General features: G+C 50.1%; 1 protein-coding gene across 2 annotated transcripts; it reads left to right on the top strand.

Moving 5' to 3' along the window:
• Positions 1-11874: 11874 nt before the first annotated feature.
• On the top strand, positions 11875-27027 carry CALU (calumenin). 2 transcript variants are annotated; one of them, XM_063308226.1, is made up of 7 exons: positions 11875-11951; positions 16724-16959; positions 19583-19776; positions 22000-22166; positions 23685-23745; positions 24032-24231; positions 24539-27027. In XM_063308226.1, exons 2-7 carry the CDS (start codon positions 16733-16735, stop codon positions 24641-24643), a joined length of 954 nt encoding a protein of 317 aa, XP_063164296.1. In that variant the 5' UTR covers positions 11875-11951; positions 16724-16732; the 3' UTR covers positions 24644-27027. The 2 variants fall into 2 exon arrangements, with proteins under 2 accessions (XP_063164296.1, XP_063164295.1); XM_063308225.1 differs by lacking the exons at positions 11875-11951; positions 19583-19776 and adding an exon at positions 19326-19519.
• Positions 27028-27979: the final 952 nt, after the last annotated feature.

Here is a 27979-nt window from a genome sequence, read left to right as displayed (position 1 = left end):
CGTGAGTCAACAACACTTCAGGTGGGACGGCATAGCGGACCCCCAGCTGGGGACATCCCACACCACTTGGAGACTCCAATGCCCCCAGACGCCCGAGAGGGAATTCGCAGGACTGCCGATCGGGCAACAACCGGCAGCACCGAGGATGGACGATCCCATCACACTGGACAGGATCAGGGCTCTGGAGTCCAAGGTGCAATCATTAGAACACATGCTGCGATCCATGTCAACTGTGGTGAGTGAGCTCACGAAGAGTGCTGCTGCGCAGGGCGCAGGGAGGGGTCTCGGCATCCCACCCACCCTATTGCCGGCCCTGAGAGGAAGGGGCCAGGCGCGGGACTTTTTCCCAGGGCCCCATGGTTTTATTCCGGTGGGGATTACCCCTACTCACTCACAGGTTGGGGTTCCTCCAGTTGGTGGGATCGCTAAAGACTTTCCAGTAAAATTTGATGGCGACCCCACGAACCTGTCATTCTTTTTAACTAACGCAACAAACTACATCCAGCTATACGGACATTGTTTTGCATTGGAAGGGGCTAAAATCTCGGCTATTGCCATAAAACTTAAGGGCAGAGCCGCGGACTGGTACGTACAAATGTCAGAGTCCGGAGCCCCAGCCCTGGCTACCTTCCACACCTTCCTGACCACCTTGAAGCAGTACTTTGAAGACCCCCTGGCGAAGAAGAGGGCTAAAGGCGCTCTGAAAGAACTTAATCAGGGGCAGAAATCAGTCGTAGATTACGCCCTAGAATTTAAGGTCTTGGCAGGGAAGGTCCCTGAATGGTCGGAGGCCACCCTGATCGATATGTTTAAGGATGGCCTCAATCGAGAGGTGTTGCAATGGGCGCTGTACAGAGACGATCTGGAATCACTGCATGACTGGATCTGTCTTGCCGGGAAGGCTGAACATGCCCAGCGCACCTTCATGCTGGCGGCTAAGAGAGACAGGCTTCCTCCCAGCAGGAAAGGGCCAGTGCCACAGTCGGGCCTGACATGGGATGCTGAAAGACAACGTCACTTTGCCCGTGGGCAATGCATCAAGTGCGGTAAGGCAGGTCAGCGTGCGGCAGAATGCCACAAGACTAGGACGGCGGATCGCCCACCTAGACTGACGCAGAAGGCTCCGCAGAAACCACCCAACCCTCCCCAATGGCTGACAGAGGCACTAGCGACCCCGGATGAAGAAGAGGACATCTACCTCATGGGGGACGGGTTGGCCGCCCCGGAGCAGCCGGTGGAAAATGCCTTCCACCTGTCCTAAACAGCGCCGCTGGGCAGGTGGTGGAGAATGGGCGCGATACCACCAGGGTGAGTGCGGACTGTCCCATCCTGGCCGTAAAAATTGAACTGAGCTACTGCTCCAAGACCATCGAAGTAGGGGCTTTGGTGGACTCCGGGTGTTCCAGATGCCTGATCCACCCCAACCTAGTCGCTGCACTAAATTTACCCTGTTTCCCTCTCCCAAAGCCACTGATCTTCCAGCAACTCAATGGTTCCACGGCGGGGGGGGGGGGGCGGCCACCCAGGGTACAGGGAATGTTACCCTACAAATAGGCATGCACAGGGAAACCATAGAATTCGTGGTCACCCCGGTGGGCAAGCCTATAGTGGTTCTGGGAATCCCCTGGCTAACTCGCCACAATCCCTTAACAATTAACTGGAGGACCCGTATGATAGCGTTTGAGTATGGGTTCTACCAGGCACCTGCTAAGGGGAAATCCCTCACTGTGACTGTAGGGAGGGCTGAGATTGTCGACCCTCAAGTTCACGCTTCCCCCATGGAGGGTTGCCGGAACAATACGCAGACTTCGCTGATGTCTTCGGGGAGGAAGAGGCGGACCAGTTACCCCCCCATCGCAAGACGGACTGTGCCATTGAACTGCTCCCTCATGTCCCATTGCCTAAGCCAAAGATTTACCCAATGACACAAAAGGAATTGGCGGCGTTGCGGGACTTCCTCGATAAAAACCTCGCTCGGGGCTTCATCGAACCGGCAAACTCGCCGGTTGGAGCGCCCGTTCTGTTCCGCGAGAAGAAGGACGGTACCCAGAGACTGTGTACAGACTATCGCGGGTTAAATTCAGCCTCCTTGGCAAACAAGTACCCCCTCCCCCTCGTGAAAGACATGTTGGCACACTTGTCGACTGGAAAGGTTTTTTCCAAACTGGACCTCCGCGAGGCGTATTACTGCATTCGCATCAGGGAGGGGAACGAATGGAAAACAGCTTTTAACTGTCCCTTGGGCTCCTTCCAGTATAAGGTACTGCCTTTTGGTCTTGCAGGAGCCCCAGGGGTTTTCATGCAACTAATTAATGAAGTTCTGCATGACCATTTGTTTAAAGGAGTACTGGTTTATCTGGACAATGTCCTGATATACTCCAAAACTGAGAGAGAACATGAAAGATTGGTAAGACAGGTTCTCACCAAGCTCCAGCACGCTAAACTTTATGCTAAGCTTTCCAAGTGCGAATTCCATAAGTCGCGCCTGGATTACTTAGGCTACAAGATTTCAGATAAGGGCATTGAAATGGATCCTGCAAAGGTTCAGGCTGTTTTGAGCTGGGAGCGCCCGTGCACCCAGCGCCAGCTCCAAAGTTTCCTGGGATTCGCAAATTTCTACAGATCCTTCGCAAAAGGGCTCGCGGAGATTGCCCTGCCCTTGACTGATTTGTTGCGGACCAAAGGCATCGGGGAGACGCGCAAGGTAAAAAACCCAGGGGCCGTGCTCAATTGGACTCCTGCCTGTCAGGCTGCTTTTGAACGGTTGAAAGCTCTCTTTACAGCGGAGCCAATTTTATCCCATCCCGACCCTGAACGGCCTTTTGTCGTTCAGGCTGATGCCTCTGATTTTTCAATTGGGGCTATCCTATTACAAAAGGATTCTGCCGGACTCTTGAAGCCCTGTGCCTCTCTCTCCCGGAAATTTTCCGAGATGGAAAGGCACTGGCATGTCTGGGAAAAGGAGGCATTTGCAGTAAAAGCGGCACTGGAGGCTTGGCATCACCTTTTAGAAGGGGCGACTTGCCCTTTTGAGGTCTGGACAGACCACCGCAACCTCGAGGCGCTCCACACACCCAGGCGCCTCAGCCCTAAGCAGATTCGCTGGGCTCAATTTTTCAGCCATTTTAACTTTCAGCTGAAGTTTATACCGGGGAAGAAGAACTTTTTGGCAGATGCACTTTCCCGACTGCCCCAGGACGCGGAGCCTGTCTCCGATGTCATGGGGACTGTACTCTCTGAGTCTCAATTGGGTTTGGCCGCTGTCACCCGGAGCTGCACTCGGGAACAGCCTCCCCCCCCTGCAAACGACTCCGGCGCAGCCTGCTCCGGGCCGCAGGCAACCACAGATGCCGGGTGGGTTGCGTGCAGATTTTGCCCTCGCATTAAAGTCTGATCCCTGGCTCCTTGCTAACCCTGACAAGGTTTCCATGGAACAAGACCTCACCTGGGTGGAGGGTCGTTTATATGTCCCTGACTCGCAATGATCAACTATCCTCAGCCGGTCTCATGACAGCAAACAGGCTGGTCATTTTGGGTTCCTCAAATCCCTCCACTTGACCCGACACCAATTTTGGTGGCCCTCGCTGAGGAAGGATGTCAAAACGTATGTGGCATCCTGCCCTGTTAGCGCAATGTCTAAGTGACCGTCCGGTAAACCCCAGGGGCTGCTGCAGCCCGTGGCTAACCCTTCACACCCTTGGGATGAAATCTCTATGGATTTCATCGTGGATTTACCGCCCAGTCAAAAGAAAACAGTCATTTGGGTAGTCAAAGACTACTTTTCCATACAAGCTCATTTTGTCCCCTGTGCCTCTATCCCATCGGCGCAACAGCTGGCGAAGCTCTTTTTGGTGCACGTGTACTGCCTTCACGGCTGCCCCTCTCGATTGGTGACCGATAGGGGCACACAATTTACCTCACGGTTTTGGCAGGCTTTTTTGAAATTAATTGGCACCGAGCAAGCATTGTCAACCTCCTGGCATCCCCAGACTGACGGATCTACTGAAATCCTCAATGCCACCCTTGAACAATTCCTCCACTCCTACATCAACTACCACCAGGACGACTGGGTGGATTTGCTTCCTTTCGCAGAGGTTGCATACAATAATGCTGTGCATCAAAGCACGGGACAACCCCCCTTCAAGGTGGTGTCGGGTCGGGACTTCGTCCCCATTCCCAAGCTCCCACAGCCCCCATCTCCAGTAGTGGCAGCCTGTGATTGGGGTTCTAAACTCGCAGACTCCTGGCCCGTCATTAAGGACGCTCTCAATAGGCTCAGACCTCATACAGACTTCAGACTGACAAGCACAGGCGCCAATAGCCACCTTTTCGAGTAGGAGACCTGGTTTATCTCTCCACTAAATTTATCAAGTCACCTCAGCCTTCCAAGAAACTGGCCCCCAAATTTATTGGCCCCTTTCAGGTTACACAAATTGTGAACCCGGTCACAGTGCGTTTGGATCTACCTCATAATTTGAAGCGGCAGCAGTCTGTGTTCCACTGCAGCTTACTCAAGCCGGCCAGTGACCCCTCCCGGTGGCATCCACGCACTCCCCCCCTCCACCCGTCATGATAGACGGACAGCAGCACTTCGAAGTCAAGGAGGTTCTCGACTCCCGCAAGCTTCGTGGCTCTCTCCAATACCTAGTGCGCTGGAAACACTTTCCCCACCCTGAGTGGGTCGCTGCCCGCGACATTCAGGCCCCCAAGCTAGTCCGCAACTTCCATGTTGCATATCCCTCCAAGCCCTCGGCTTGATTTTCTTCAGGGGGGCGGTATGTCATGATCGCCGTTGCGATGTTTGCGACATCGTAACGGCTCACATGACAAAGCACGGATGCGTGTCAATGACTGGAGAGGTGCGGGCGATAAACCAGACAAAGAAGGTAATGGGTTTGGGAGATCTATTGAACAACAAGGTCTCATCGCCCGGTAATTGACCATTGACACCATTGTCAAAGAAATGATCAGGGCGAGGTTTGGAAGGGCGCGTCCGGGCTTTCGAGGAATATCGAGGTCTAATCGCCCGGTAATGGACCATTACCTCGCAGGAAGATAAACAGGGCAATGCCCGGGGCGAATGGGGCTGGACGACCTCTCACCTATCAAGTCTTGATGACCTGTCACTCCGTGGAACTCGTGGGGCACACCTGGGGAGTGTGGGGGTGGAGCGCTGTTTGGCGCGAGACTATTTAATTCAACTTTTGGCGTGCTTCCCTCACTCTCAGCTTTTTACTGGTGTGCATTCTATTCTAAATAAAAGCCAGAGCTTAAACTTGATTTAGAGTCTGAGTCTTTTATTTGGCCTTAGGCATTCCTCACACTAACTCCTAGCAAATTAGGAGCAGCCTGAAAAAACAACGGCTTCCAAACATTTTTTTATGCAGCAATGTCCACAAAGAAGTCAGAGAATCAAGTTGATTAATTATAGCCATGGCATTTCCAGTGGGTAACCTCAGATATTTCCAGAGTCTGTTGCAAGAATAAGAACAAGGCGGCTTAAGGCCCCAAAGTTACAGGCTAACAAACATGAAAGCTCGGCTCTTGGGGCGCAGATAAATCAGAGGAAACTGTTCTAGTTCACAAATGCTTTGGAGATGGTAAATATTCTAATCTCTAAAGCAGTGCTTCTCAACCTCAGGAACTTTAAGATGGGTGGACATCAACTCCCAGAATTCCCCAGCCTGCCTTGCTGGCTAGGGAATTCTGGGAGTTGACGTCCACCCATCTTAAAGGGGCCAAGGTTGAGAAACACTGCTCTAAAGTGTCCCAAGACTCTTAACTTAGCTGTTATTCCAAATGTGTCAGTCAAACGAACTTCTGTCAATAAAACGATTCACTGTGATATACAGGCGAATGGTCTTTTTAATGTGCTGAACAGTAGTAGCGACTAGCTTCCGATTTGCCACAAGGTGGCACATCCAGCTCTGTTTATAGCCATTTCTCCCAAAATCTTGACAGGGACCATCTTTCACAAGCACTCGGTTGCATGATTGGATTTGGGACCCACCTCAGCATTCTCCAACCAGTGTGCAAAACAGATCCATTTCTTTTCTGCTGTTTTAGGAGCTGGCTTGTCACCAGGCTGGAAGCTACCATTAGAAGCTGAAGAGGATCATTCAAGCCACAGCTGGATAGGGAGTAGGTGCCTGAGAACAGCTGATCTACTCTGGTTGAATATTCACGATGACCTCAGCCAGTTCTCCGAAGCAGGTTCTGAAGGCGTGGCAGATCCTTGCTGGCCTGGGGACATCCCAAGGCAGGGACATCGATTATCCTCCAAAGTTCCTGGGTTGAAGGCAGTGTCCACCTTTAACCCAGTCTTGGGAGTAGAAAGCTTCCATGCATTTATCTTCCTAAAAGTAGAGAAAGGGTGGGGATAAGGCTGGGCAGCCACCCCTGCTCCTGAGTCAGTAAAAGCTATCAAGTCCTTGAGAGGCAACCTCAACACCGGCCAGACCGTCACGGGGATTGCCGGCCTTTCCTGCTGGGTGGAAATTTTTGCTGAACAGCTCCACCTTTTTATTGGTGCTCTCAATGCTGCCTGAAGCTTTGCTTGGGAATCATCCCATTCTGTTTACAAACCCCCTCAAAGCCATGGCTGACTTGGAATAGCTTCATGCCGGGGAGTATGTTTCTAGGCCAGTGTTTCTCAACCATGGCAACTTTCGGAGGGGTGGACTTCAACTCCCAAAATTCCTGGCTGGCTGGGGAATTCTGGGAGTTGAAGTCCACCCCTCTGAAAGTTGCCACAGTTGAGAAACACTGGTCCAGAGCAACAAAAGGCTTTCGTGAACTGTGGTTCATGGTGACTTGCAAGCTGCAGCTCGCAAAAGCTTCTAATAAAATGACTTGGTCTGAAAAAGTGCTACAACACTCATCCTGATTTGAGGCTCCTATAGACCAGTGTTTTCCAACCTTGGCAACTATAAGAGGGGCGGACTCCAGAATTCTGGGAGTTGAAGTCGCCCAACTTAAAGCATGCTGGCTGGGGAATTCTGGGAGTTGAAGTCCACCCCTCTGAAAGTTGCCAAGGTTGAAAATCACTGTTGTAGACGAAAGCTCTTCAGCAAAGTATCATTACCTTGTCATGGTGCTGGAGCTTGAGCACCTCAATGATGCCATGAGCTAAACCGTGAAGGGCCACCCAAGACAGGAAGGTCATGACAGAGAGGTTAGACTAAATGCGATCCCTGGGGAAGGTAATGGCAACCCACCCCAGTATTCTTGCCATGAAAACTAAATGGATCAGTACAACCAGAGATATGTTGGTATACCACCGGAAGATGAGACCCCCAGGTCGGAAGATGGTCAAAATGCTACTGGGGAGGAACAGAGGATGAGTTCAACTAGCCCCAGACGTGATGACGCAGCTAGCTCAAAGCCGAAAGGACGGCTAGCGGCCGACGATGCTGGTGGTGAACGGCGAATCCGATGTTCTAAGGATCAACACACCATTGGAACCTGGAATGTAAGATCTATGAGCCAGGACAAATCGGATGTGGTTATTGGGGAGATGTCAAGATTAAAGATAGACATGTTGGGCGTCAGTGAACTGAAATGGACTGGAATGGGCCACTTCACATCAAATGACCACCAGATCTACTACTGTGGACAAGAGGACCACAGAAGAAATGGAGTAGCCTTCATAATTAATAGTAAAGTGGCTAAAGCAGTGCTTGGATACAATCCAAAAAATGACAGAATGATCTCAGTTCGAATTCAGGGCAAGCCATCTAACATCACAGTGATCCAAATATACGCCCCAACCACAGATGCTGAAGAAGCTGAAGGAGAGCAGTTCTATGAGGATCTGCAGCACCTACTGGACAACACGCCTAAAAGAGATGTTATTTTCATCACGGGAGACTGGAATGCTAAGGTGGGAAGTCAAATGACACCTGGAATTACAGGTAAGTATGGCCTGGGAGAACAAAACGAAGCAGGACATAGGCTGATAGAATTTTGCCAAGACAACTCACTCTGCATAACAAACACTCTCTTCCAACAACCTAAGAGACGGCTTTATACATGGACTTCACCAGATGGACAACACTGAAATCAGATTGACTACATCCTTTGCAGCCAAAGGTGGCAGACATCTTTACAGTCCGTAAAAACAAGACCTGGAGCTGACTGTAGTTCCGATCACAAACTTCTTCTTGCACAATTTAGGATCAGACTAAAGAGATTAGGGAAGACCCACAGATCAGCTAGATATGAGCTCACTAATATTCCTAAGGAATATGCAGCGGAGGTGAAGAATAGATTTAAGGGACTGGAATTAGCGGATAGGGTCCCAGAAGAACTCTGGACAGAAGTTCACAACATTGTTCAGGAGGCAGCAACAAAATACATCCCAAAGAAAGAGAAAACCAAGAAGGCAAAATGGCTGTCTGCTGAGACACTAGAAGTAGCCCAAGAAAGAAAAAAGCAAAAGGCAACAGTGATAGGGGGAGAGATGCCCAATTAAATGCAAAATTCCAGAGGTTAGCCAGAAGAGATAAGGAATTATTTTTAAACAAGCAATGCACGGAAGTGGAAGAAGACAATAGAATAGGAAGGACAAGAGACCTCTTCCAGAAAATTAGAAACATTGGAGGTAAATTCCAGGCAAAAATGGGTATGATCAAAAACAAAGATGGCAAGGACCTAACAGAAGAAGATCAAGAAAAGGTGGCAACAATATACGGAAGACCTGTATAGGAAGGATAACAATATCAGGGATAGCTTTGACGGTGTGGTCAGTGAGCTAGAGCCAGACATCCTGAAGAGTGAGGTTGAATGGGCCTTAAGAAGCATTGCTAATAACAAGACAGCAGGAGATGACGGCATCCCAGCTGAACTGTTCAAAATCTTGCAAGATGATGCTGTCAAGGTAATGCATGCTATATGCCAGCACATTTAGAAAACACAAGAATGGCCATCAGACTGGAAAAAATCAACTTATATCCCCATACCAAAAAAGGGAAACACTAAAGAATGTTCAAACTATCGAACAGTGGCACTCATTTCATATGCCAGTAAGGTAATGCTCAAGATGCTGCAAGGTAGACTTCAGCAATTCATGGAGCGAGAATTGCCAGATGTACAAGCTGGGTTTAGGAAAGGCAGAGGAACTCGGGACCAAGTGGCCAATATCCGATGGATAATGGAAAAAGCCAGGGAGTTTCAGAAAAACATCTATTTCTGTTTTATTGACAAAATTGGCTTTATTAAAGCCTTTGACTGTGTGGACCATAACAAATTGTGGCAAGTTCTTAGTGGTATGGGGATACCAAGTCATCTTGTATGCCTCCTGAAGAATCTGTATAACGACCAAGTAGCAACAGTAAGAACAGACCGCGGAACAACGGACTGGTTTAAGATTGGGAAAGGAGTACGGCAGGGCTGTATACTCTCACCCTACCTATTCAACTTGTACGCAGAACACATCATGCGACATGCTGGGCTTGAGGAATCCAAGGCTGGAGTTAAAATCGCTGGAAGAAACATTAACAATCTCAGATATGCAGATGATACCACTTTGATGGCTGAAAGCGAAGAGGAACTGAGGAGCCTTATGATGAAGGTGAAAGAAGAAAGTGCAAAAGCTGGCTTGCAGCTAAACCTCAAAAAAAACAAGATTATGGCAACCAGCCTGATTGATAACTGGCAAATAGAGGGAGAAAATGTAGAAGCAGTGAAAGACTTTGTATTTCAAGGTGCGAAGATTACTGCAGATGCTGACTACAGTCAGGAAATCAGAAGACGCTTAATCCTTGGGAGAAGAGCAATGACAAATCTCGATAAAATAGTTAAGAGCAGAGACATCACACTGACAACAAAGGTCTGCATAGTTAAAGCAATGGTGTTCCCAGTAGTAACGTATGGGTGTGAGAGCTGGACCATAAGGAAGGCTGAGCGAAGGAAGATCGATGCTGTGGAACTGTGGTGTTGGAGGAGAATCCTGAGAGTGCCTTGGACTGCAAGAAGATCACACCAGTCCATCCTCCAGGAAAGAAAGCCAGACTGCTCACTTGAGGGAATGATATTAAAGGCAAAACTGAAATACTTTGGCCACATAATGAGAAGACAGGACACCCTGGAGAAGATGCTGATGCTGGGGAGAGTGGAGGGCAAAAGGAAGAGGGGCCGACCAAGGGCAAGGTGGATGGATGATATTCTAGAGGTGACGGACTTGTCCCTGGGGGAGCTGGGGGTGTTGACGACCGACAGGAAGCTCTGGCGTGGGCTGGTCCATGGAGTCATGAAGGGTCGGAAGCAACTAAACGAATAAACAACAAAAAAGACGAAAGCTGCTCTCCTCCTACAGTGGAGTTTGCTAGTGTCTTAGGTGCAGATCCTCAGGTGTCCAACAGAGAGCAACATGCCCAGCGTAACATCATTGCCATTACTCAGACTATGACAGCTTTTAAGGAATAGTTTGGCTTTTTCAAGCTTGGCACTCAGCAAGTAGAATTATTTTCCAGAAATGAAAATAAAAGTAATCTCCTGATTGGGATTAGGAATGGGAAGATACGCTTTTGTTACCTATTTTTATCATATTCAAAGACTGAGAAGATGGGAGTGCATGCTTCTCTATGATCTAGATTTAATGTGTTTGCTGCCGCCCTGGGGTGTATGTTGTTTTTATGGTTTTTCATTTTGTAAGCTGCCTGGAGTCACCGTGAGTTGGGCAGCCTTATACATTTGTTTAATAAACAAATAAAACAAGTAAAAACCTTAGAAGAATTTCAAATCTCCTTTCTCCTGTTTCCCCCCTCTCCTTTAATGTTCAGTTTACTTTGATCACTGTCACATGGGTAGCTTTTTTTTTTTAATTGTATCATGGGTATTTTGTTGTTGTTTATTCGTTTAGACGCTTCCGACTCTTCGTGACTTCATGGACCAGCCCACGCCAGAGCTTCCTGTCGGTTGTCAACACCCCCAGCTCCCCCAGGGTCGAATCCATCACCTCTAGAATATCATCTGTCCATCTTGCCCTTGGTCGGCCCCTCTTCCTTTTGCCCTCCACTCTCCCCAGCTTCAGCATCTTCTCCAGGGTGTCCTGTCTTCTCATTATGCGGCTAAAGTATTTCAGTTTTGCCTTTAATGTCATTCCCTCAAGTGAGCAGTCTGGCTTTATTTCCTGGGGTATGGACTGGTTTGATCTTCAGTCCAAGGCATCATGGGTGTAGTTATGGGTTTTGTTATAATACTCTGAAAAAATAAAAAAAATGCACCATTGACGACATCACACCATGACATCATTGCACAGAGGAAGGAAACTACATCAGGCCATTCGCACAGGGACGTCATGACACACACAGAGCCGCTACAGAGCCCGCCTCCATTTGCACGCATTGCAACAGGGTCCCTGTGGGGACGGGGACGGTCCTCCATGGGGCTGGACAGCCCTCTCTGACAGATGCTTGAAATGGTTTTCCTGCGCACTGTAAAGGGCTGGGCGAGAGGATCACCCAATGCCAGGATCCTAATACTCCTCCAGCTTTTTTTTCGCATTACCACGGTGTGAACCAGCTTTCCACGAGCGCGTGCAACGGGCACTCCTCATTCTAAGTTCCCCACCAGCCCTTCCTTTGACGCCCCTTGCCCCTTGCCCCTTCCAGCGAAGCTTCGATCGCAGCAGTCGGAAGCCCGGTCCGACCCACCACGAGAACCAAATTCAACCAGAGCCACTGCCACGCGGGCAAATACGGGGCCGTGGTCAGCGAGCCCGCATTTATACCTCCGCTCCAAGGAGGGGCGGGACCGCTGGTCCTCCGGGAGCCAATCGGAGCGGCTCTGGTGACGTGAGCGTCCGCCGGTGGCGGCCTGGGCCGCCGTCACGTGGGCGCTCCGTTTCGCGGCTGCGCCTGCGCGGCTCCTCCCCTTCTCCTTCGTCGTCCGCGGCGAGGGCAGCCGCCGCTTCTCTCCGTCGCCGCCTCCGCCCGCCGCCGCCGTGGACGGTACGCCGGGAGGGGTGGGCGCCGGGGCGGTGATTTAGACTTCGTTCGGGCGTGGGGGAAGTCAAAGTCGCCCTCCCGCCCGCTCGGTGTAGATGACGGGGAGCTACCCCTCCCATCGTCCCCGGCCGCTCGTGGCCGGGGACGATTGGCGTTGTAAGTCCCCCCCTCCGCTCCTCCTCCCGGCAGGGCAGCCAGGGAGGCCGCAAGGCGGCCGGACAGCGCCGCCCTCTGGCAACTCACCAGCCTGGCTGGGCTCCAGCCGCGAAGCCGCCCACCCGCCCTGTCCTGGGCGCGAGGACTCCCAGCCCCATCGTCCCCAGCGGGCGGGGTGGGGCTGGAGACGTCCTTGTGGAAAGCCCCCCCCCGTCCGCCCGTTGGAGCGCCCGCGGAGCTCGGCCCGGCCGTGCCCGGAGAGGCAGCTGGAGGAGACCCGCTCGGAGGTTGGGGATGTGCGTCGCAGGCGGTCGTGTGGACGCGGAGGGCGCCCCTGGGCCGATGGCGGCTCCTGCGGGAGCTGGTCTCCCCTTGACGGGGGCGCCTTCCCGTCCCTCTCAAGGCCGGGTCTTCCGAAGAGGCCGGAGAGGGTCCCCTGAACAGGCAGCCGCCCCCCAGTGAAAGGGACGCCTTTGGGCGCTCGGGCCACCTCCAGCCAGGAAGCAGCTGGAGGGGCACATCTGGGCACTTCCTGATGGACGCCTGCCAGGAACGGAAGCGATTCCAAAGAGCCCGCTAACCTCTGGAATCGGGGACAGCCGCGGACCGGGCTTGTGGAAAGGGTTAAGGCTCAGGGTACGGATCTTGCCTCAGACAAAGGCTCTGCAGCCTCTCTGGGTTGTGAGTGGCAAAGTGTCTTGGATGTATGCACAATTTGTTAGTGAATTTGCACATACCCAGCAGGGAGCTGGACGTTTTCCAGAGAGTTTGTTTGCTCTAGTGGCTGATCCAAGGGAGGCTAGAGCATTGATTTCCCACTTGGTGCCATTGTCCACAGGATTGGGGAGAAGAACCAGCTTCTGCCCGGTTGTCCTGGAGGCAGAGCTTCTATTTTAAAAGTGTGTGTGCAGGTCATCGAGGAGAGGGCTTTGATCCCTCTCAGGTCTAGACTTTCCCAGGTAGAGATGCTTTCACTGGTTGGGCTCACGTGGATCAACTGTCCCTGCCCTCATCAGTGGAGTCCCACAGCGGAAAAAGAAACCGAAACCTCTGGAATACTGCACTGATTGGGCTGAATTTTCAGCTCTTCAAATTGGTGAATTCTGAAAGCCAGACAGACTCTTCTGCATCTCATCCATCACCCCCTCTTGAGGAGCTAAGGAATTTATTTCCTGCATTCCCAATTTGTACATCCTGTTAATGAGTAATATGACGGCTGAGTGCGTGGATCAAATGCAGGGCTTAATGGTGGCTTCATTCACACCATTCTGGGTTCCAATAGTGCATCGAAACCATAATAAAATCCAATCCTGTTTTAATCCTGTGACATTGGTGGAGAGCCTGCAAAGGGGTTGTATTTTTAGGAAAATGAATGGTGCTCTCCCACTGACTATATTTTTATTGCTTTTAATGATTTTTCTGGTGGGTTTTTTTTTCAAATTTAATGACCGCCCATCTCCCCCAAAAGAGGGACTCTTTTTTTTTGTACTGTTTTTGTACTGTTTTCTGGATTTCTAACTTTGTAAGCTGCCCAGAGTCATGATAATGAGATGGGTGGCTATATTAAACCAACCCAGTCTAATATATTGGGTGAACCTGGGTCCTTTGCTGTAGAATCATATAAACCCCTTCTGGAACCCAGTGCTATTCCAGGGACAAGTCTCCATCCTCTTGCCTTCATGTTGACCTACGATGATCCTGGCAACTGAATTCGTGATCCCTAAAATAGCACAGTGTCGTACAAAAGTAATTCCCTGTCCTCGTTGGTTTGGAAAGTTTTGTGACATCTGCAGTCACGCACAATATGGAATTTATCGATACCAGAACATAATTCGCCAGAATCCTGTCATTTTGGTTGGCGTCAGTGCCCCTTGTCCTGAGGGGGTGGTGGGAGTAAGCCCTGTGCTTCTTTGGAAAGGGGACCTGATTGGCCTCTTGGTCCATGCAGAAATCTGAGGGGATGAGAGATGTTATAAATAGGCCAGAGTGCTGGAATGCAAACAGCCTGTCAGGAACAGGTGAAATGTGCGCGATTCCTTGGATAATATTAGTTGTGGGGCCTGTTTGAGCATCCATCACCGACTTGGTGCCCTCCAACTGGGTTAGAACATAACGTTAGCAGTGCCCGTCTGGATCGGGCCCTTGGCCATCTAGTCCAACAGCCTGTTCTGATAGCAACCCACTCAGCTGCCCAAGTGGGCCACTGGTCCCCCAGCAGTTGACCTTCAAAGTAAGTCCCATTGCCATCGAGGCTCAGAGCCAGGACTTTCATGAATTGGTCCAACTCTTTTTTGAAGCCGGCCAAGCTGGTAGCCAGCACTGCGTCTCAGGGTAGTGAATACCAACGCTGAATTAGTTAAATATTTCCTTTTGTCTGTCCTGATTCTTCCAGGTTTCAATTTTATTGGGTGACCTTTGGTTCCAGTATTTTGGGAAGGGGAAAACAGTTTCTCCTTGTCCGCTTGAGCCGCGTCATAATATTGCACGCCTCCATCATGTCTCCTCTCATTCATCTCCTTTCTAGACTAAAAAGCCCCACGTTTCATAGACTTCCCTCACAGGGAAGCTGTGCCCACCCCCAGTCATAAGACTACAAATCCCATTATCTCCAGCAAACACAGGGTTGGGTGGTGATCCATAAAGTCTCTCTCCCGGGAATCTTAAAAATGCACTGGCCAGGTTCACTCAACGTGCTTGACCTGGTGACCGAGTGAACTTATTTTCTCTGTTCACCCGGTTCCCAGAACCACAGGCTAGCCGAACGGGCTGGATTCACGCAACATACTAAGCCACAAAAGAAAGAAATCATGGTTAATGCTAACCAGAGCTTAGCACAGTCTATGAAAATAGATCTTTATTCCATCTGGTGAAATGTGTTGTGTGTAAGACCGGCCGCTACGGCTTCCTCCCAGTCCCCCCGCCCCCCGGGCTTTTCCTGCTGGGTGGAGCTGTGAACGCTCCAAAGAGAAACTGCGCCTCATTTTACACTCAGAGCTGTTAAAATTCCAAAAGGCTGAGCAAATCATGCATTACCATGCTGTTTGCAGTCATTTGTAGCATGCACAAAATACAATTGGTATGTTGCGTCTGATCCCCTGTCCTACCCCCAACCCACGTCTCTAATACTTCTGAGGATGTCTGTCTGTCGGTTTACCATCCGTCTTATCGTTTTATAATGTCAGTGAAAGTCTTAAGCCAGTAAGTTTCTTTGGACAACCTGTTTGAATACATCCAATTTAAGTCTTAAACTTATATCCTCGCTTTCTTCGAGAAACTCACAGCCCACTTATGAACTCTTTCCTCCTTAATTTCTCTGCACAACAACAGGCTCTGTGAGATTGGACTATGAGAGAGCGACTGGCCTGAAATCACCCAGGAGCTTCCATGGTTGAGGGTGACTTGAGTCGGGTCTCCCTGTTCAGTACCATAGCCACTATACAAGTATTGATTGATTGGAAATCTGAACCATGTCACATGCCACATAATTGTTTGGGGGGTAATTACCTTATGGGATATTATCTTTTTTCCCCCTTCTCTTTTAAATGTTTTAAAAGTTTAATTTATAAATTAATGCCATCCAATTTACAGTTGCTGAAATTAATGGGAAACCTGTTAAGCTGAGTTTATTCTTTCCCTATCACTTTCTGAAAGAGGTACTAAATAGAAAATAACTTGATTGTATCTTTATTCTTTAAAAAAAATGGTCTGCCAGGGAGTTAAGCTTATTCAGGAAATAATACTTTATTGCCATTAAATTCCAGAAGGACATACCTGATTCTGCCAAATGCCTCTATAAGTGTAATGAATTTGCCAGTAACCCTCAACCAGTAGAGCGGCTGAGGCATGTGGAAATTGGTCATTCCCATTCAGCGTGCGAGGCCTGTCTAAATGGAGAAAATGTTATTGGGCTTAAGGGAGCAGGACATTAAGGTACAGGGTAGCCAAAGAAGGAAGGCATAGCCGGCTGGAAGGAAGGTAGGCAGGAGGCCATGGAGTAAATGATGCATGGGGAAACAGGATAATAATAATAAAAAAAACAGGATACAGGTTGAAGAAATTAAATCAGCTCTGTGTCTCTGTTTTCCTTCATCCTCTGCCTCCTGATGGAAGACATGCTATCAACAGCAGGCTGTGTGGGGAGTGAATTCCATAACGATAACAAGGAATCAGCCAAATTTGGCCCAACTTTCCCAGAATCTAGTCCATCTGGTGGTGTAGAAGATACTTGCAAACAAGGTGTCTCTTGGGGGCACGGGTCTCTTCCCAAGTGCCAGGTGGATGATTTGCAGGGAGGAGCTTGTCAGTTCCACTTAGCTTGACCCAGCATTGTCCTTCTGAAAGCCAATACATGTTGTCTTTCAGAAGGACAATGCTGGGTGACAAATGGTGCCTGTCAGAAGTTGGGAGTCCCAGGGATTGATGACCCATTCAACGTGCTGTTGCCAGACTCTTGTCACTTTGTGAAAAGTTGGACTCACAAAGTCTTCCGAGGTGGTGATTCTGGAGCTAAGGACCTTTTCCCCCATGTGGAAGCATCTTGGGGAAGCTTAGAAACGCGGCTCTGGGGGTGCCCCCAGTTTAAAGTGATGAACTTCACTTCTGCTGCTTGAATTCCTCAGGGCACCACCATGGTGTTGGGGGTTCAGCAAGTCGTTGGGTACCTTGCCCTGTGGGCACTTTGCGCCCTGAGCAAACCCACGGAGAAGAAGGACCATGTCCACCATGATCCGCAGCTGAGCGACAAGGTCCATGATGACGCCGAGAACTTTGATTATGACCACGATGCCTTCCTGGGGCCTGATGAGGCCAAGACATTTGACCAGCTGACTCCAGAAGAGAGCAAAGAGAGATTGGGGTAAGAGGACTTGTCTATGCGCGCGAGAAGCAGTTCTCTGAACTGAATTTAGCTCCAGAATGTGAGCACCTTGATGTCTCCTTTTGCTGGATGTCTTTGGTTTCCAGAATGATGTTCCAGAGGGTTGTCTGGCTCTGGGCGTGGAGGGGGGCAGGTTTCTTAATGTTCCCCAGCCCTGTGCAAATTAAGTCTCTCATTGCTTGTCATGGAACGGGGGTGGGACAGCTTCATCTCTGCTCCAAAGCTCTCTTGCATATTCCAGCCCATCTAGTTTCCTTGCCTGCTTTTTTCAGACTGGAATCGTAATTCTGCCTCCATTTTCCCAAGGGTAAACCCTCTGGAATTAAAGGGGTTTTCCTAGTTAGTATATAGCTCTGGCCTTGGCTTCTTTGAAGCCTGGGCAGCTCATCCATTAGTTTGCATTGAGAGCCAATGCTAGTTTAATAAAGTAAATCAGCCTTTCTCGACCTTTTGACCCTGGAGGAACCCTTGAAATATTTTCCAGACCTTGGGGAACCCCTGCACATTCAGGCTCAAATGTAGGCCGGAAGTTACCAAATTATTAAATTTGTTTCATGGGTAGGCCTGTATAGATGCATTCACAGTGTTCTTAAACTCAAAATGGAATGAAACTTGCCTGTCTAATGTGAAGTTGCCTGAATTTGAAATAATTTTTTAAATAAATCGTGATCTCCCAGGGAACCCTTAGTGACCTCTCATGGAACACAAAGGTGCCACAGAACCCTGGTTGAGAAATCCTGAAGTAAATAATAAGAGACCAAGATGCAGGTGCTTTGATCCTCATATTTATTTGAGCACACTTAAATGGGCTTGGTATGCACGTTGGGGAGACTGGCAGTATATTAATATGCATGGTAATGTATATTAATCTTTTTGGTTTTATTGCATCTGTTCAGTAGAGGCCCAGAACAAAGCAGTGACTTTGATAGGGCCCTCTGCTGCACCCGGGGGTTGGGGGGAGGCCCTCCCTTCCTCTTCTCTGCACCCAAGTGTCAAGTCACTGGAGTGACAACTGTGGTTATTTTTGGCTCTGAATTCTGATGCTTCTGTTGTTCCAGACTTGCAGGGGTGGGATGGGGGGTGGGGTGGGGGGAGAGACAGAATCATTGGCTTTTGAGCCTGCCTACATTCAGCTTTTCCAAATTTATCACCTTGGCCATTAGAGAGAGAAACTCTCTGCGGATCAGACTCCCTAGTTTTTGGATTAAGCTACAACATATATACGCTACATACACACACACACATACACACATTTGCTGCTTATTCAATGGAGACTTTTCAGTGAATCAGGGATTGGCTGGAGAGCTTTGTGTTCTCCTGGATGCTCCAGTGGTGGCTGTCTGGAGGTGGGGCAGAAAGAAGAGCAGCAACGAAGCAGCTCTTTGCAGCCTGCCTCTTGCGGGCTGGGTGATGAGGGTCAGAGCCCTGTAGACCTGCTGGGAAGGCTGCAGCACAGGCTGAAGGGCTATTCCCTCTGGGGCAGGACGCCTCTCCAGCTTTTGGGGAAATGTCATCGGGGTCAGAGAAGTCGGGGCCAAAACCTGTGGGCCAGCTTGCATCAGAGGCCACCCCTTTTACCTGCCTGCTTCAGCATAGCTGGCAGAGTATTGTGGGGAGGGGATGTTCTGCCATGGGGCAGGGCTGCAGGGCTGACCCTGGAGTGGGCCAGGTGGGCTGTGGGGCTTCCTGGGCCTCCTCCAGAATCCCCTCTTCACTTGACCTTTCCTCCTCAGTGCAGACCCCCCTGCCACGAGGGAGCCATGCAGGTGGGCGGCTCTCCTGCAGACCATGCAGCCAGACGAGAATCTGACCCCCTGGACCAAAAGCTTTTGACACAGCACCAGGTGTCAGGGCTGAAAGGGGCTGGCTTGACAGACGGCGTGACTCTGAACTCAAAGCTTGAACCCCCCCACCCCGCTGTTCCTCCAAGCCCCCACCCACCCCCAAGCTGCTTTCTAATGAAGCTGTTTCATCCTCCTTCCCCACCTCCATATTGTAGGTGGTGGATTGCTAAGTGTTGCATCTTGGAAGGGCGCTGTTCAAGCTTCCGAAAGACGTTTGTCAGTATGATTGGATGCCAAGAGAAAGAAATGTCCCCAAACATGTTGCATATCAATTCTGGAAGGGATGCATCCCTCATCCCCCAGGGGAGTGCCTGGTAGACTGTACGAAGCTCACCCCTTTCACTCTGTGGTGGGTTAGGATGATTAAACTGGCCTTTCGGTGCCTGGTCTTCTGGGCCCGCAGCCCCTCATTTTTCCCAGCTCCCCACCTGCTCTCCATGCATCCCCACCACCAGCCCGTGCCTTCTCCTGCTCTTAATCCTTTTTCTGCATTTCCCACAGAAAGATTGTAAGTAAAATAGATGAAGACAAGGACGGGTTGGTAACAATGGAAGAGCTAAAAGCGTGGATTAAGTTTGCCCAAAAGCGCTGGATTTACGAGGATGTAGAGCGCCAATGGAAGGGGCACGACCTCAATGGGGACGGTCTCGTTTCTTGGGAGGAGTATAAAAATGCCACCTACGGCTACGTCTTAGGTAGGTCTCGCAACGAGAGCAGCGCGGAGGCCGCCCCTTGAATCTCGCTGTTTTGTCTTGTAGAATGATTGTGGGCAAAATAGACACGGATAAGGATGGGTTTGTGACCGAGGGGGAGCTGAAGGACTGGATTAAGAAGGCGCAGAAGAAGTACGTGTTTGACAATGTAGCGCGCCAATGGCAGGAGTATGACATGAATCAAGATGGCTTGATCTCCTGGGATGAGTACAGAAACGTGACCTATGGCACTTACCTGGGTAAGGGGCGAGTGGGTGCAGCCGTGCTGGAAAACTCCGGTCTCCTACTGATGAAGCAGAAGGGGAGGGTGGTCCTGGGAGTCAAACTGAGCCTGGATGGTCCTCTGTCAAGGATGGTGTAGTGAATGCCGCAGGGGGTTGGGCTGGATGACCTCGGGGGCCCCTTCCAACTGGTCTGCAAATTCAGGTCAGTTGGGAGGGGAGCGTGGAGGGTCAAGCTTCATGCCTCTGCTTTATTGATTTGAAGCCCAACATGGAAGGCTCCCCCCAGTGATCCTGCTGGCCGACAGTTAACCTTAGCACATCCTGCAGAGGGCCATTCTGTCCCCCCCACCAGGGCTGCAGAGCAGGGACATTTGCTCGGTGCAGGGAACTTTGGGGGCTCCTGTTTTCTGACTGGCAGATTCTGCACTCAAAGCCCCTCTGACCAGAAGGGTGTCCTGGGTCTGTGGTGTGGCACCACAGACACGCTCACCAGAGGGGAGCTCTGTGCCAAGGGCATAGGGCCAAGCTTGTCTCCTGAAAGGTCTCTTCAACAGGCAGGGTGCCAACAACTGCCACCCTCCCTTGCTTAAGATCCCAGTAAAATCCTCTTGGTAGCAAGTCACTGGAACACTGTTTCCCAACCTCTGCAACTTGAAGATGGCTGGACTTCAGCTCCCAGAATTTCCTAGCCTCTGATTTGGATTTTGCCAAGGGATCCAGGGCATCGTTGCTTTTCATTCTGGCCCTCTTTAGTTGGCTATACCGGTTGGCCGTCCTTGAACCCAGCTGCAGACTTACATTTTATCTTGTGCTTGGCCTGTTGTGAGGTCACACAATCAGGGAAGGGAAGTGGCACACATTCCCAAAGGAGACACATCCCCGAAGTCAGCCTTTCTCAACCTTTTGACCCTGGAGGAACCCTTGAAATATTTTCCAGGCCTCAGGGAACCCCTGCACGTTCAGGCTCAGATAGAGGCCAGAAGTTACAAAATTATTCTGTTCATTTCTTGAGTAGGCCTACCAACTGAAAATAAAAAATGAAACTTACCTCTTTAAGGTGAAGTTGCCCAGATTTGAAATAATTTTTTAAATAAGTTGTGATCTCCCATGGAACCCCTAGTGACCTCTCATGGAACCCTGGTTGCAAAACCCTGCCTGAAGGAGAACCTTTCCAGAAAATCAAAAATATGAAAACCAATACTGGTTTTGTCCTCAAGTAAAGTTTGATCAGCCTCTCTCCGATAAAAATTCCCATTTAGGCTTCCTGAGTCTAGAACGTTTAGGCTGGCGAACAAGCCACATTGATTGCATTGTGATATGTGGGTCAGTGGATCGGCTTTCATTTGGATACAGGAAGGAAGGTTTTCCATCTGGGTCGGATAGCAACTTGTTTGAAACAAAACAGAACAACATTTCAGCTCAAATGTCAAAAACGGAGCTTGGCTAGCAGAGCTAAGGAGCACAGCCTCCTGAATCTCTGTCCCTAACCCTGGACCTTAATAAACCCTGGCTCTGGAGTTTGGGGAGGGTCAGGGGCAGCATGTGCTTGAAAAAGGCAGGACTTCCATCGTAGGGTTCTGGCCGCCATCTTAATTGTTTTTAGACACACACACACCCCCGCAGGTGCCCCTGGAGAGGGAAATGGGGGTCACCACACAACCGCAACCTTGATTTTGCAGTAGCAAGTCAAAGAAGGCCAAATGGTCAGGGATACTGCAGGGGAGGTGACAAAAAATAAGTTGGCAGCCACAACCATGTGATCCTATAAGGTGTGCCCTGCTGGATCAGACCACTGGCCCATCCAGTCTAGCAGTCTGTTCTCGCAGTGGCCAACCCACTGCCCAAGGAAGCCCACCAGCCTCCCAGCTGATGGCCTTCAGAGGCAGTCCCACCACCATCACGGCTCACTGCCCTTGGTCCCCAGGACTTATGTGAATTGGTCCAGCCCTTCCTTGAAGCCAGCCAAGCTGGTAGCCACCACCTCTTGTACAAGAAGGGTGGGCCTTTGGTGGCATGGTTGTGGCCTGGCCCCCTTGGTGGTTCCCTGTCCCTGGCGAGCAAATTTTTGGGGTGGCTCAGAATGGCCAGATGGGTTTCCCCCACCCCTTTAGTAACTGTGCCTCTCCTGGGAGTTTGACCTCTTGGGTTTGCTAGACCCGGATGTGCTACATTTGAGCCACTGCAAGGTGGAAGGGCGGCGCAGTGACCCTTCAGCAACCCCCTGCCTTTGCCCTCCAGATGATCCTGACCCGGATGATGGCTTCAATTACAAGCAGATGATGGTGCGGGACGAGCGGAGGTTCAAAATGGCTGATAAGAACGGAGACCTGATTGCAACCAAGGAGGAATTCACAGCTTTCTTGCATCCTGAAGAATACGACTACATGAAAGACATCGTCGTCCAGGTTGGTTGCATAACCCCCAGGCACTGTCAGAGCAACTCGTTATTTATTGGTTGGCTTTTCTTTACAGGTAGTCCTCGCTTAACAACCACAATTGAACCCACAATTTCAGTTGCTAAGCAAAGTGGTCATTAAGCAAATCTGACCCAATTGTATGACCATTTTTGTAGCAGTCATTAAGTGAGTAACCATGGTCAGCAAGCAAACCACATGGTTAAGTGAATCACACAGTTCCCCACTGATTTTTGCTTGCTGGAAGCCAGCTGGGAGGGTCAAAAATGGCAGTCATGTGACCACAGGACACTATGACGGTCGTAAATGTGAACCAATTGCTGAGCGCCCAAATTGTGGTCACATGACTGTGGGAACACTGCAATGTCATAAGTGTGAGGACTGGTCACAAGTCATTTTTCAGCACCATCATAAGTCTGAACCATCACTAAACAAATGGTCGTTAAGTGAGGACTATCTGTATTTACTTCCTGATGTTTATGTGGCATCCAACTCTGGAGGCTCTGGGTGCCTAGTATCCAAATAAGGCTCATAAAATCATCTTCCTAATGTAACTGTCGCAATATTGAAAAGCTAAAAATAAGGGGAAAAAATGAGTGTTAGGGATACAGATAATCCACATGGTTGATCTTAATTTCCAGATTCTATCTCAGAGAGCTGGGTCTTCATTGCTCTGTGGGAACGTCAGGGTTGGGGGCCTGTGGAGATTGCCAGAAAAGCATATTGCACAAGAAGAGGCAGCTTTTGAAAAAGCCTTTGGTGTTGGATGGTTGTTCCATCAGGTAGTCTTAGGATACATCTTGTCATGCTCTTCCAGACAGCCATATTCTAATGCAATGTTTCTCAAACATGGTGGCTTTAAGACTTCAACTCCCAGAATTCCGCAGCCAGCCATGCTGGCTGGGGAATTCTGGGAGTTGAAGTCCACCCATCTTAAAGCGGCCAAGGTTGAGAAACACTGCTCTAGAGGAGGGCTTCTCCATTAAGGACCTCTAGCAGTTAAGATCTGCAGGCAAGCTCTTTTTGAAGGAGGTGCCTCTCAGTATGTCCTGGTTTGGTTTTATGTGGTTGTTCTGGATACTCCTCCTCTCTTTTGATTGTTTTGGTTTTTTATTATACGAAGCACCAGCAGTCCTCTGGAATCGGGCGTTTTTTAATAATAATAATACATTAAATTTACATGCTGCCTGACTCCCAGGGACTCTGGGCGGTTTCCAAAATACATATATAATAATAAATAAATTCCATCTGCACGTGGAGGAGGACATTTCCTCCTTTGTTCCCAGGCTGTGGCATGCACCAGCCTCCACTCCCTCGTTCCCCGGCTTTTAATTGTTCATTCACATTGCTATTGTTTTAATTTCCATCTTTGATTTTTTTTCCTCTGTGTTTCTGTGTGTGTGTTTCACGTCGTGCTCCGTGTCAGCTGAACTGAGGCCCCAAATAGCAAATAGAAAAATGGGATGCAGGTGAAATAAATCTAATGTTGCCCCCGATTTTTCTCAACAGGAAACCATGGAGGATATCGATAAGAACGGAGACGGCTTCATTAATTTGGAAGAATACATTGGTGAGCTCTGGGCACATCCTGACTTAGTCCGGCCCCTGAGGCTGATGGGTGCCACACGCCAGGAAGGGCCAGGGAGGCATTCCTTGGCTTGAGCCGAGGGGGTGCTCCCTGGGGGGGTTCTCCCAAACGTCTTGGGAACGTCCTGAGTTGGCCCCCAACCGAACAATAAAACCAGGCATTCTGTGGTTCAAGATACTTCAGAGATAGGACCCCTGGGTGGCATGGCAGTCAGGACGGCCCAGGCCAAACGCTTGGAACTCAGAGTCTCCTTGGGCTTCCCCCACAGGTGACATGTACAGCCACGACGGGGACACGGAGGAACCGGAATGGGTGAAGACGGAGCGAGAACAGTTTGTGGAGTTCCGGGACAAAAACCACGACGGGAAGATGGACGAGGAAGAGACCAAAGACTGGATTCTCCCGTCCGACTACGACCACGCCGAGGCTGAGGCCCGGCACCTGGTTTACGAGTCAGATCAGGACAAGGTGAGCTGCCTCCTCCGGGGTGATGTGGGACCTGCCCCTCACCCAGGGCTTTTCGCACAAGCTCAGCTAAGGCATGGAAAGGCCATTTCTCCTCCTCCTGAGAAGGCCCATGGAAAGGAATGGGATCTGGGTTGCAGATCTGCCTATTTTGACATGGCTCATTTCCGGCAAGTTGCTTCCGATGCCCAATAGGGGGAGCAGCACAGACCTGCATGGCCCCCTTTTGGATGGGTCCAGCTAGGCCAAGCAGAGGGCGGGTGGGCGCTCGGGACCGGCCTTTCACTGTGGGGCTCCATTCCTTCCCCAGGATGGCAAACTTACCAAGGAAGAAATCGTGGACAAGTACGACTTGTTTGTGGGGAGCCAGGCGACGGACTTTGGTGAAGCCTTAGTACGGCATGATGAATTCTAAGCTGGGGAACCCTCTTCTTTAAGGAAAAAGATGGGGGGGGGGCTGTTGTTTTTACCGTTCCAGGAGTAACACAAGAAACACTCACCCTCAAGACTCAGTTTCAGCCAACAATGGGGGGGAAGAAAACCCACCGCCGCTTCTGTCACCCCCCGATTGGTCCCATCCTTTTTGCTTTTCTTTCTCCCCAGAGGTGGGAGAACAGTATTCTGAAAAGTAGCTTTCGGTTGAAACCCAAGGGTTTGCTTTTTTAAAAAAATAGATTTGCATGTTCTTTTATGTCTAACAAGTTCAGTTTATTTTTGTACTATTTTTGTTCCGTGTGAAATGACAGATGCATAACCTGAAGCGCTAGGCCTATCAGGGGATCGCCCTCTCCCCACTTTTTAACGGTGTTTTTAGCTACAGAGTTAGATAGCGGGGGGGCAGAGAACAAGGAAGGCCCAGGGAAACAAATGTGGGGTGCAGTAGGGACGGGTGGGGAGCTGCAGCAGAAGACCTTTCGTTCTTCATTTTCCACCTGATCCAAAGAGCCCCACAGAGAATTTTGCCAGTTCTTGGTGCCCGTTCAGCTTCTCTGTTCAACACAGGAGGCGTCCCCATGCCCGAGGGTCCAGGAGGGGTCTTGACTGAGTCTGCCCACGTGGCATCTCCTTCAGTTCAAATATCCCGGGTCCTCCGAAGTGCCCTGCTCCTCGGCCCCCCACCACCACTCTGCATCATTTTGAGGATCTTTTGTGCAGGAACTGCATTGCTGGTGATGTTACAAGCTGCCGTTTCCCTGGGACTCTGTATAATGTGCAAGCTGGTTAGCTCTGCTTTTTTTTTTTTTTTGCTGCTCAGGAGGTGAGCGGGAGGAGAGGCGGAACTGGGGCCATCCCTGCGTTGAAATAGCCAATGCCTCCCCTAGAACGCAGTCCCTTAAAATAGGGTAGGGGGTGATCACTCAGTTGGTCAGAATGGCAGTGGGGCTATAAACACACCTGGATATCCTGCATTTTTGAAGTGCCTTTTTCATGAAAACCAGTGTCCCCAGTGAAGAGGATCCCAGTGCAAAACGTGCTCCTGAAATCAACGCAGAGCAGCGCGCTCCTAGAATTGATATGCCTCTCTTCCTTCAGTGCTTTCCCCAGCCGGGTTGCCTCGATGGATGCTGAGAGCCCCCAACCCCTTAGTCTGCCAGGGCAGGTCCTTCCCTTGCTTGAGATGGCAGACCGCCACCTGCACGCTGATTCCAGGAAGCTGCATCTTTTCCCCATGATATTTGGCAGATAAGTACTTTGCATCACGGCCACGTTTCTTACGCCTCCCTGTTTGGTGCCAGTTTGCAAAGCCTGCGGGACGCGTTGTATAGGTCTGTGGAATTGGGTTTAAGCTGGGTGTCATATTTGTTGTTGAGATCTATCCCATCCAGAATGGCTCGCTCCTTTTAGCGCATGCACATGAAACACGCTCTTTTTCCCTGCAAGACTCTCAAGGGAGAGCCGTTTCCCGGTTGCACAGGCCAGTGTGATCTCTGCAGTCTTTTCCCCCTAACAGTAATCATGAATTCCTTAGCAAGGTTTTCTGTGTGGAACCGCACGGATCGCCAAGGGTGAAAGCTTGGAACAGTATTACTTCCTGTTGATTTTGAATCACATTGGTGCAGCGGAAAGGGAGATCCCCTTTGTGAACACTAACAGCCTGGCATTCCAGCCAAGAGTCGGAACCGTGTGGGGCGTGGCTGGCAGCTGACCAGGACATGGCTGTTTTTGATAGGACTTGGCCGAAGCAACCTTTTTGACCTGGTTCCATTTGGAGAAGGAGGTGAGACACTGAAGGAGTAAGGGAGCATCCAGCAAGGCAGTGGCAGGGCAGGAGAAGGGCCGATCAGGTGCAACAGCCTGACCAGGTGTACCTCCCCCCGAAGGTGCCCCCATTAGAGGGCTTGGCTTGTCGTGGACGTTTTCACCATCTTGGCGAGTGCGCGTGAAACCCACGGGGCCCTCCAGCAAATTTGCAGTTTGTGAAAAGGGTTAACCTGTTTCGGAAAAGGATTTTGCCCATTACTCCAGAGGGGGTTGACCTCAGCTTTGAAAACCGGGTCCACCGTTCTGCGTTTCAGTGCGCTGTTGGGCAGGCGTGCACAGAATTAGTCTCATCTTGCAGCTCACAGGCAGACTAAAATGTGTCTCGTTTTTATAATCTTGGAGGTGCTCCTTCCTTGACGTTCTTCCCATTATTCAAATAGATATAAAGCTGATGGTGAAAGAAAAAAAGAAACTTCCCTTCCCCCCCATCCCAGTTCTTCATTGCCCGTCTTCTGAGGCTTTCTTATAGAGCATCCGTGGAGTTTTATATAATGTACAACACACAAATGGTGTCTTAATAAAACTGTTTACATCCTTCCTGACATCTCAGATGTTCTATTCTTCAAGTATGTGCACTTGATCTGGCTTCCCTAAAGCTGCATCGTGTGTGGACAGAAAGGGTCCATCCTGTTCAGCTGCAACTTATTTCCATGGGGGTCAGTTACTTCTTGGAAGCCCCTCAGCGGGAGAGAAGCAGAACCTTACCCTCCTGTGGATGTTTCCCAGCAACTGGGGTGCAGAGACATCTGACAATGGTTGTTTGCATGGGGGAGGATGGATAACTGATCCCAGGCATGGGATGGCCGGGGCCTAGGGCAGCTTTGCAGGGCTGATGTGTAAGATTACTAAGGCTGTGCACACTTGAAAGCGATTTGGAAGAGATGCTTTGGAGCTCACAAGCCACTTCTCTGCTGCTAATTCACACAGCCACATCTTTTTTCGGCTTCTGCACTCAGCGCTGAAAAAAGGATGCGGCTGCCTTGAACAGTTGGTTCATTAAAGCGGCTCCCAGCGACGGCATTCCAGGAGCCTGAGAAAAGATGGGCTTGATTAACAGCGAGAGGCAGGGCTTGTCCAGGAACTTCTCCCAAGCTGTTTTCGGAGTCAGCGTGGCCCTAAAAGTTCCCGTTAACCTTGCAGCCGGGTCAGCGATTGGCTTCCCCAAATCAGCAGCTTGCACCAGATCCCTTACCCTCGGTTTATTCTTGAAATGCCTTGCTCCTGATTCTAAGTAAATGGAAAGGTGGGGAGAGGAGCTGTCCTAAATTAGTCATATAAACTTTGTACACTTCAAGAAATGGCAGGGGCTTAACTTGATTCTTTCCAAATGGTTCTGCTGGGTCTTGGCCACCTGAGCGATACAATACAGGGTGCTCTGGTTGCATCAGAGCCAGGTGCAGTTCTAGCCCTGGTCTCAACAGACCCTGTAAGAGACCTAGGCCGGAGCTCCACCCTGCTTGCAAGGGGAGGGTTAGGGGATCCAACCATC

Source organism: Candoia aspera, chromosome 7, assembly GCF_035149785.1.
Source record: "Candoia aspera isolate rCanAsp1 chromosome 7, rCanAsp1.hap2, whole genome shotgun sequence".
NCBI classification, from domain to species: domain Eukaryota; kingdom Metazoa; phylum Chordata; class Lepidosauria; order Squamata; family Boidae; genus Candoia; species Candoia aspera.
This window is presented reverse-complemented; position numbering and strand designations above follow the sequence as displayed.